The 11,043-nt window shown below is 31.9% G+C and overlaps 1 protein-coding gene across 2 annotated transcripts in view; it reads right to left on the reverse strand.

Annotated features, from left to right (window-relative positions):
- LOC142640527 (AT-hook motif nuclear-localized protein 1-like) overlaps positions 1–8,299 on the reverse strand; it is a 31,608-nt gene extending 23,309 nt beyond the window's left edge. For both annotated transcript variants that reach the window (XM_075814658.1, XM_075814657.1), the window contains exons 1-5: positions 7,845–8,299; positions 6,545–6,976; positions 4,869–4,930; positions 3,984–4,115; positions 40–201 (exon numbers count right to left, since the gene is read on the reverse strand). In XM_075814658.1, coding sequence (XP_075670773.1) covers positions 40–201; positions 3,984–4,115; positions 4,869–4,930; positions 6,545–6,896 — 708 coding nt within the window. In that variant the 5' untranslated portion in view covers positions 6,897–6,976; positions 7,845–8,299. The remainder of the gene's footprint in view (positions 1–39; positions 202–3,983; positions 4,116–4,868; positions 4,931–6,544; positions 6,977–7,844) is intronic.
- Positions 8,300–11,043: the final 2,744 nt, after the last annotated feature.

The raw sequence follows: 11,043 nt of genomic DNA on the forward strand, positions 1-11,043 counted from the left end.
CTACCACACCCAATTGAGACATAAACATAAAAGGCTTACCTGCACAGGACTCGCAGCTACCAGGAGTCCAGCAACTCCTCCCCCAACAACACGACCATCAGGGCTTGCTAAAGAGACGCTCATCCCACCGGACCTGCTCCTTGTCCCTTGTGTTTCAGTCGGCATGAAAGATCCAGACAACGAAAGTATCTCAAAACGACCCTACAAGAAAACAATAAGAAGAGACCTTAAATACATAGAACAGAATCTGATTTAGTACAGCCAAGAAGATTTATTCTTTATTTTGATTTCCCAATATATTGACAAAGTACTCATCAAGAAAAACCCTTATTCTATTTTCTTAAAAGAACTTTCGAGGGGCAGGAGTCATCGATTGTGAGGGTTAATCAATGTTATCAGCTCCTTATTTCACTGGCTGTCAGTAGGTGCAGAAAGACCAAGTGATATTGTAGATTTCATAGACTGCATTTTTCAGAGTTTTGTTGGGCTTTCAGAGGGTATACACCCAGAAACTTCCCATATTGAAGACCAGTTGTACTTTATTTTTTTAAATACCAATTTTTCTTTACCTATCAAATTATAGGTGTTTGTGCATGTGTGTGTATGTCTATATATATAATCTAGTTCTGATCTACCTCTCAAATATGTTCCAGTTAATTCTACAAGCCTCACACTAATTCCTCAGGTCTTCTGTATATGTGGGAAGAAGATATAAAGCGTGCCAAAACATAAGTATCCAACATGCAGAAAGTTGGCAACTATTTTTTTTTTAATTCATTATAAGATCAAACCAGTTTACAAAACTCCTGTTTCTGTGAGGTCTATGAGAGGCGATTGGCAGGTAATGTCCCCCCTAAACACACCCTTTTTTTTGTGGAGAGGCTGATTCCAGCACACTCACATCATTTTTGAATCCTCTTTGTCAAATAAAATAAGGGCTAAACACCCACCTCTCCTAGAAGAAGGATCTCAGGCATTTAATATATGCATTCCCTCTTACAAACATGTGGACCCAGACGTGAAATGGAGGATGCATATATTGGATACAAAAGACAATTATTGTCTCTCTTAAGACCCCACAGAAGCAGGAGCTTAATGCATTGAGTACAACCTTTTCTTTTCTTTTTCACTCCCCAACCATTTCTAGTACCCAATTTCCAATGGGGTTTTCAGATGATGAAATTCTTTATAATCAATTTCTATATGACATGGCACTGAACATATATTTCTGTCAAACAACCAAATCTTTTGACCTTCGGTTTGTTTATTTGTTTTGGTTTTTTTTAATTAAATTTTATGGTCTATCACTTGTTTAATTACAATTTGAGCTTTGTTCAATCTCCAGTCAAGATTCTGAAACCTAGTTCTGAGCAACTTTTGTCCTCATTACAGTTATAGTTGAGGTGCGTGCAACATAAAAGAGACAAATACAGAAACTTCTAAACACACCCGCATGACATGGGATTTGACTGGTTTTTGAAGTAGAAGTTCAAAAAATCTCTTAAACAACAAATGTAAATCAATCTCCACCACTATTTTTAAGATACATATAAAAAAATAAAGCACATTGGAATAAATTAAATAGATTTGAGGATGACACAGAATGATCCAAGGATTTGAGGTTCACATACAAACTCTTATAGTAGATGGTATTCATATTCATTCCATAGTTTACTTATCAAACTAACAGTATGCTCATGTGATGCACAGATTAATTAAATTTCACATGTAAAGTAAAGAAAAATTTACACAAATATTATTGAAATTGAACAATAAAATAGTTCAAGAAAATAAAAGAGAATTGGCCTTAAATTTATGTCATGGATGTCTATCATGGACAGAATTTTTTAATTATAACTTAAAATTATGGTAGATAATTAAAATAATTTAGAATAAGTAATGAAATATATTTTAAATTATTAAAAAAGTTTTTGTAGTAGAATTGAAATAGTAATTAAAACTTCTTAGAACTTTGGCAATAGAATTTCCCCTAGAGTAAATTTATTTTAATAATTTTAATGTAGTCATGGTACAATGAGGATCTTAAGTAAGTCAGGATTAAAAGTCCTTTGTTTTAAAAATGAATGGACAAAAAATGATGGACTACATGGCATAAGGGGAAAAAAAGAAGAGGATTCCCACTTATGCAACCAAAACATGTAGGACACAACTTTTTTATAGAGTTTAAGATTTTGGGACCTGCACTTTCCATAATCTTTCTTTATGTTCTAACAAGGTCAAGGTAAAGGCAGTAAAAAAGGTGCTTATACATTGTCATGAGCCCTATTAAGTGGTTCAGATGTACACCTCACACGGTAAGACTTTAGACACTAAATCAAAGGCGTACGGTTCATCTTTTTAGCACACAACTTATGATACAGCGCTTGTTGTTTCAAAAAACCATGTGTTACACTCTGATTAAAGTGTGATGCATGTAATACAACAAGGTGAGGGAGTTTTACATGTAGAGAGAGAGATTGTTTCACAAGTGAACATAAATTATCACTGAGGTCAAATTTATGACTAATGTTTGTTTTCAACACTGAACGTGTTAAGTCATGCCAACATAACAATTTCCGTTTCCATTTACTAGATGCAATAAACTGTGTGTAAAGATATTCTTATGAATTTTGCATATTGTTAAATAATTCATGCCACCACATAAAAGCTTCGGTTTTCAGTTTTTAAATGCAAAAACTGATTGTCGTTAGATGTTAGTATCACTATCCTCCAGTATATACCCTTCATGCATTCGAAATCTAGGCCATGCATCAAAAATTAGATTGAAAGATCTGATTAGGTTTGATTTCAGCTTGAGATAGATTGGGATGATTCCAACCAACTAAAGAACAGACAAAAGAAAGATAGTTTCCACAGTTTTTTTAACGTTTAAATCTAAGGATCTAGGACGGGTTAAGGAGAAAGTAAAAAATTAATTCCTAAAATACAAGATTCAAAACAAAAAAGAGGAAGAAAGAGAAATACCTTTCATGACCTAATGAAGGGTTAAAAAAATTGCGTATGGACTTCTTTAAGAATCTAATTTACAGAGATATCTAATATACATTTCCATAGAGCAATAAAAACTCCTAAGATTCTTACATAGCCTCTAATACTCCATAAATGAACTACCTTATATTAATAATCATAAAAGTAAGTTTTGCAATTCCCAATGTCATAAATTTTTTATACTAGCATAAACTAAGATTATGAACAATAAGACAATGGATCACTCAATTATGAACAGCTTTGTATTTAAAAGACAAACAAGTAATGTTTTGCCTGGAAAATATTTAATCAATCCTCAATACAAATGTTGAGGTTGCATTATATCATCTCTAAGAACTGGGGTTATTATTAGCTCCGGAGAAATTTGCCACGGAATTCGCATCAGTTTTTTTCAAACATGGGTAAAGTATTTAATCATTTTGCATGAAGTAGTCTCTTGAGTAGTCTCTTAATCAATAAAATTTTAAAAAAAAAATAGTATTTAATCATTTTCTTTTAAAAGATCATAGTCTTCTTTTATGAATTTGCTTGCTTCCTCCAATAAAATTGAACTGGAAGGTTAACATGTACAAGCACATAGTAAACCCTACCACCCACCAACATACAGATTTTACAAATCATCGTCTTCTTTTCTTGTGCCTTCTCTTCTAAGAAATTGATGTGCCAGCATACCCAAATCCATGTTGTAAAAGTACTCATGGGTCCATTTGGAATGGCTTATTTTGCTTAAAATATAAAGTAGGTAAAAGTGCAGCTGTACCTAGAAAAAGTAAGGCTGTAAAAGTTGTACCATACATAAGCTAGGTTTTAATCTTATCCAAGCACACATCGTGCATTCTAACATCAAGTAATTCACATCCTAAATCCAGAAAATTAGAACTGTTTATAAGTGCACCATAAAGCATACAAGTGTAGTCAGGTAAGTGTATAACAAAAGAGAACATATTTTGAGATGGTGTTATGAAGTGCCACACCTCATATGTCAAAGTGCCCCCAGAAGAATCAGGTTGACGAAGGGTAACATTTGAAATTACTCCATTAGCAGATAAAATGCAAATAGCTCGAGGTCCTTGTTGAGAAAATGATATAACCTTCATTGTAACATCCTGTTAACAACCAAAGAAAACCACGAAGTATAATTCAATGCATTCAAAAATTGTTGGATATAAAATGAAATATCTCTATAAAGCAATTAAGAATTTTGAGGGCAAACTTGAGATTAGAATTGCACTTCTTAGATTACACAATTAATGACACTAAAATGAACTTAACAAAAAGAAATGTAAAGACTGCCTATCAAATTGAGAAACAGATTTCAAACCTCATAGACATTAATAGAAAGAGCTTAAGAGAAGCTACTCAAGACTTTTTTTCCCTAGGTACTTCCCCTAACATATAAATCCCACCATTTCTTTCAAAAATACTAATTACCTTAATTATAACAGATGTAATGTAAGATCTGAGAATAAAGGGCTTTAGCCTTTAGATGAAAACCAATCCCAGGCATACACTTATATGTATATAAAGAAACAAGATCTTCCTGCCCTTGCACATATTCGCCTCCATTACCCAAATAGTAAAAAATCTGACCATGATACCAGCAATTAGATTAAAAGAGCCCCTCCCCCCAAGTAAACTAAAAAGAAGATATAACTGTGGTGTTGAAGCAATACTTCTTGGAGTTGATATAACAATAACCTTTTGGATAATCATTTCCGTACATTACAAAGATGTTTTCCCATTTAAAAAGGAAGAACATTTACAACCATAAAATTTTATGATAGGAACAATGATGAATCAAGAAAACATAGATCATATTTAGTAAATTAAGCTAATTATTTTTCCTTAATCAAACATACCTCACCAGCATTGACAGTGATGATATGGGGCATAAAATTTGTACCTACAGAATTCAACTCTCCTGCAAATTAATAAATTTGAAATTAACCGTTAAAGACTGCGCAATAATTTGCTAATATAAACGCATCAACACCATTTCTTTTGTACAAAAATACAATGGTGGCCAACATTTTTCTCTCTATGTCAAACAACCAATTAAGAAGTCACCACACAGTAGAAATATAAATTTTTATGGACAATCATACAATTGAAGAGATATAGAATAACGAGCATGAGTGATCCATGATCTACCTTATTTGCTGAAAGTGCATATAAATAAGGAAAGAATACATAATTTTTTACATTCATTAAGTTTTCTTGCAATAAGCAAGTAGAGCAGAGACCTTCAATCTACAATAGTTGAAATTTCAGCCAAACAGACCAAAAATTTCAATTATATTAGATGTTGTTAGATATAAATTACATCTAACATCTATGCACCATATAAGTGGCTGGGATCAAATTAATGGTTTGATCTTTACTAAATTTCCATAGTTTGACACATTGATTCAATGCCCATAAGGAGGGAAGGTTAACCCACACCTTTTCTTAAACAACTGATGATCTTAACAGATATCGTAATCCTAAATTCCAAAATAAATGTAATAACGGAATAACCACACCTCAATTAGAAGCTTGGTTGGATCTGACTTGATACAGTAATTAAGTCAATGAAACTTATCGTTTCTTGATAATATTATAAAACCATGGGAAGATAGGACAATGAATAGAAAAAAGTAAAATGTATACTAAAAAAAGCTTACAACGAATAATCTCTCGTAGATCTTTATCATAACAATGAATAGAGCAGAGAGTGTCCTAAATAGGAGACTTGAGTTGATCATCAGTTGCAAATTATGAGTTTCTATGAAGCATTGATTGAGAGTACAAGATTTTACAGCTGAGTCAGGCTAAATGGCCTAGTTGTGTACTACAATATAGCTAAGTCAGCCAGATCACCAATGTGGAAGTCAAGAGAGTACTTCAAACTAGAACTAACAGTTTTGACGCAAATATGAAAAGGGTATCTCATTTCTTTAGAAGTTGACAGTTCCAAGTAAATCAGGATTTCAATATCTTGAGGAGGTAAACAACATAGTTCTCTCTTTCCAAGTCAAGCCAGCATAACTTGTAGGTTTTTCCAATCAAGAATGACATACCTTATTAGGTTCCGTTCTATTTCTGTCATCTCATGGGACATCCCATGCAAAAAAGCAAGTAACAAACCAAAGCCACATAAGGAATATTCTCTCACAACACACAGCAACCCCAAAATAAAAACCCACCTTTTTACACACAGAACACGCATTATACTTCCATATTTGAACAAGAGCATCTCACATAATGTCCACATCATACTTTGACAGGTACCAATCAAAGAATCTTTCGAAGGAGAACTTTGAATTCTTCAGAATAGTCAAGAGACAAGATCCAAATTTTAAGTACTGGAACTCAATTATTCTCTAAATGGCAGTTATACTATAAACAGCAAAGACAAACTATAAACATTCATCAAGAACCAAACAAAAACGAGCAGCATCCAAAGCAATCATAACATATTAGTGACCAGCATTTTGTTATAGTAAACATATCCACAAGTTGAATGACAAAAAATGGCTACATCAAGACCCATTACCAAAATGTTCCACTCCCACTTTCTTATGTGGCTTATACTCCAAACCACTTGGCCGTGCTTTTCCCCGCTTCACAGCTGAGAAGTCGCCACCGGGTGGAGCAGAAGCTGAAATTGGCATTGGTGACAATGCCATAGTGACTGACCCCTCCGGTCCATACTTCCTCGGTCTACCTCGCTTCTTCTTTCCAGTCGTTCCAGATAATCCCACGCTCCCAGGTGGAGCAGTCACAGCTGGTGAACCAGCGGTTTGGCTCTGACTCAGGTTTTCAGACCTTGGCGCTACATGATAAGCTGAGGGAGCTTCTGCTCCTATCACAGTAACCCCAGAACTCATAGCTTCTCTTGCTTCCATTCATAGACCAAAACTTTTACTTAGAACTACCACTTAGAGCTAACAAATTTATATTCTACAAGTCAGACACACAACAGTAACTGCAACAAAGAAATTTATCAAGAATCAGATAACATGAATAACTGAAACAAAACAAAACTATGATTTCAAATTAAAACCCTTTATTTCTATTTTGGAGAATGCTAGAGAATTCACTTCCCAACTTATTTTTGAACCTTCAACTTCATTACGAAAATCAGCTAACTAAACCAGAAATCCAACAAAAACTAAAAGATTAAAAAATATATATATATACATGTCAAAAGCCAGAGATTTATCAAAAGAAAAATAGGAATTAACGTCAAGTTTAACATTTTCCTCAACTTGAAAATAAAAAATAAAAAATAAAAACTTGTAACCCAGATTAGAAAACAAAACCCAGAAAGAAAATACCAAAATGCATTTTTTGAACTCAAATTTTTTTGATCTTTAGAAAACCTAAACATTTTAATCCAAGCCCAAAAAAAGAAAAAAAAATCTATCAGAATATTAAACCAGAAAAATTTGCAAAAAAAAAAAAAAAAGTTTTTAAATATACTTTTTACTCCAAAGTTAAATCTTCTGAGATCAGAACTTCAACCTCAAACAGATACTCCTGGGGGTAAAAATAAAAATAAAAATAAAAATAAAAACAACAATTAACAAAAACCTTTTTTTTTTTAAAAAACAGAAAAATTATTTTAGGAAAAAAAAAATACCGAGACCTAATTTAAATTCAACTTTTCTCCTCTTTCTTCAAAATCAAACTCCATAGCTCAAATCATTAAAAAAAAAAAAAACTTATAACACAAAAATATAAAGACAAAACAGAACAAATTTCTAATCTTTAGCCAGAAATTTTAAAAACATATATTTAAAAACAAAACAAACTTCGAACTTAAACATAGTTCAAAATCCAAAGATCATGACCTGTGACTTTAACTTCCAGACTTCAACTAGCTCTTTCAACACTGCAACTTAGACTGTTCTGTGTCAGACCCTTTTCACATTTGAGCTCAGACGGTACTCTTATACACTCAAAAATCAAAAGGAAAAAAAAAATACAATAATATATAAACTTAAAAACACAACAAAGTGTTTGTTTACTGAGAAAATTAAAAATCTGCTTTTGAATTTCAGGGGTCAGAAAAAAATAATCAAAAATAAAAAACCGCTGGCTGGTTTCCAAAGTTGTCTGAAAACAAAGAAAGTTTGAGAAAGCCAAAAAAGAAAGTGAAAATAAATAACCCAAATTTACAAAAAAATTAAAATAATACTTTGTATTTCAGTGTGAAAACAATTATAGTAAAAAATTAATTATTTTTTATAAAGTAGTATTTGCTAAGCCCAATAAAAAAAATTACAATATAGTTAAGACAAATTTCACGTCCGTGATGGGAATTGTAGTTTAAATTTTGTGTAAATGTCTAATATGGTAAATTTATGAAGAAAAATTTTAAATTAAAAAAAAGTTAGTAAAATTCAAAATTGCTTTCTTTTTCGAAAATTAATTTGTTTTTCCATTTAAAGCTGCAAAGGTAGTATTGGCGGGCCGACCTTTTTGTTTGCCGCTGACCTGCTTTTTGTCTTTTTCCGACAAATTAAAGATTATATTTTTAGCTATGCCCCTCAAAAAACACTACCATTTCTATTTGGTTTGAAAGTTGAAAACTGAAACTTCATTTTCTTTCATTTTTTTATTCTTTTGATAAGGTTAAAAATTCAATCTTGGAAAGTGTTGTGTCCTCTTTTGAATTATATTAACAACTGTCCTCATCATCATAATTTGAAGCAGAAATTACTTTACTGTATTTTTTTTTAAATAAAATCTTATTATATTCAAATATGTGAACACAATTACATGAATTTGTGTACATTCAATTATGTGCACAGTCAATAAATCATAAAGGGGTACTGTATCTTTTCTTTTTCAAGAACACACAATACAATTTATAGTTACACAATAATTGTGAATAAAATAATTATTAATTTTTGAGAAAAATTTAGATACACTTCCTTATACAATACTTTACGTTCTTTAATTAAATTTAATTTAATTTAATTCAAACACAGAGTTAGTTATACTAAATTTAATTATCCTTAAAAATAAACATTGTTTGTACATAAAATCAATGCAACTATTTACTAAAATTTAATCGGAAAATATAATATATTGTACTTAAAAAACTGTATTTAAATGTTTGTGAATGCGGGGGGCAAGAATCGGGGTTCAAATCTCCAGAAGAGAGTTTCATACACATATACCTTTAGATTAGGTTAAAGTAGAATTCTATCTTATATAAAATAAAAATAAAAATAAACTAAACTATATCTAAAGTTTGCTTATAACTTCTTTTTTATTGACACCTTTTTATGTTCAAATATTTCTACAACTCCATAAGAAATTCACCAAAATTTTCACACCCACCTTTTAGCATTCATCTCATTTGATGGTTGACTAAGAAATATGGGATACAATCCTTGCCTATATCAAAAAATTGATTGATATCTTAGTCTGATGATAAAAAACTATAGGTTGAAACTTTATAAAAAAAAAAAAAATAAAAATCTCTCTTAAGCCTCGCTACAATATATAAAAGCACTAGAATGTGAAATATTTGGTGCACTTATTCAGTACTTCTAGCAATTTTGTTATAATTTATAATGTACAATTTAAAACTCATGATTTTTCACTTGTAAGAGCATTTGCAATGGGTAAGAGATATGTCAAATGTAACCAAAATTTAGCATTTAGGCCCAATTTGTCTCAACAGCCGGAAGGCTAAACATGGAAAAATGTAAATTTTTTTGGCATAGTACTACAGTACCATCATAAATGTATGGTGGTACTATAGCACTGTGCCAAAACAAAATAATAATATTTTAAGGGTTCACACTGATCGATAAAGTCCATGGCAGCAATATGTTCAGAATTCACACTCTTCTCTTCTCCACTTTTGACAGAGCCCATTCCATTAGCTCACGGATATTATTAAAAAATAATATTTTAATAAAATGGTAAAATAATAGAGTTTTGGAATGTTTGATATATTGTAAAATGGTATAGTATAATTAATAAAATAGTTTTTTAGAATTGTGAAATAAGATAAAATAGCATTTTTCATTGTGAATAGTCGGAGTGTTATAATACAACTAAAATATGACTATTTGGAGTCCGTACATTTTGTTATTTGTAAATATTGTTGGCCATCTATCCTTTATCTATATATATTTGGCTTTTTTTGGTTGGTATATAGAATAGGCTAACAATTTACCATAGTATTTAACAATTAAAAAAGTGTACTCTTGCATAGGCTTATTTGAATTTTGGACAGTGAGAGGTGATGATTACTTCACGTGAAGGTTATAGTTACGGAGATAGAGTTCTGTGATTTTGTACATGACATGAGAACAGGCAGTAGTTTCCTTCCTTTCCTTTGTGGGAAATGAGTCACTGACCTTCTCCACGCATGGGAATGGATAGATGTATTCCCATATAAAAATGACTTCACCTAGAGGGTAATTTTTTGCATGATAAAAATAAAATCAGACAAATAATTGTTCTTCACTCTGGTTTTTCTTTTGGGCAATGGAATAACAGATGTGAAATTACACTATATTCACACTTTTTTTTTTTGGGTACTTTTAGAAAGACCATATACATTTTATTACAAATTTGATTTACTACTACTATTCATGCACAAACACTAGTGTTAAGCATCTTTTCATGTTTTGTATGTGTGAGGACAAAAGGTCCAGGGGCATGTTCTTGGGCCTTAGGCCTGATCCGAGGATATTTACTTGTCCAAGTCCGAGGATGGTTTAGTGGTAATAATGATGTCAAACTTAAAAGCCCACGGGCAAACTATTGCAAGAGAGGCTGGTGGAAATAGTCCGAGGAGGGGTATCTTCTCGACTGAGTAAAGTGAAGGTCAGTTGATACGCCATGGTGACTAGGATGATATTCTAGAAGTTCTTATGGATGAAGATATGTTTCACAAGGGCACAGAAAGGAATAACGGATGGGAAATATCTTAGAGAAAACTGCTACCATCGCATTGAATGCTCTGTACCTAAGTCTCTGGGCGCATTAATGAGGAAGTGACATCTGAACAGTGGTGATCAGTCT

Source organism: Castanea sativa, chromosome 6 (genome assembly GCF_040712315.1).
Source record: "Castanea sativa cultivar Marrone di Chiusa Pesio chromosome 6, ASM4071231v1".
In the NCBI taxonomy this organism is placed as follows: domain Eukaryota; kingdom Viridiplantae; phylum Streptophyta; class Magnoliopsida; order Fagales; family Fagaceae; genus Castanea; species Castanea sativa.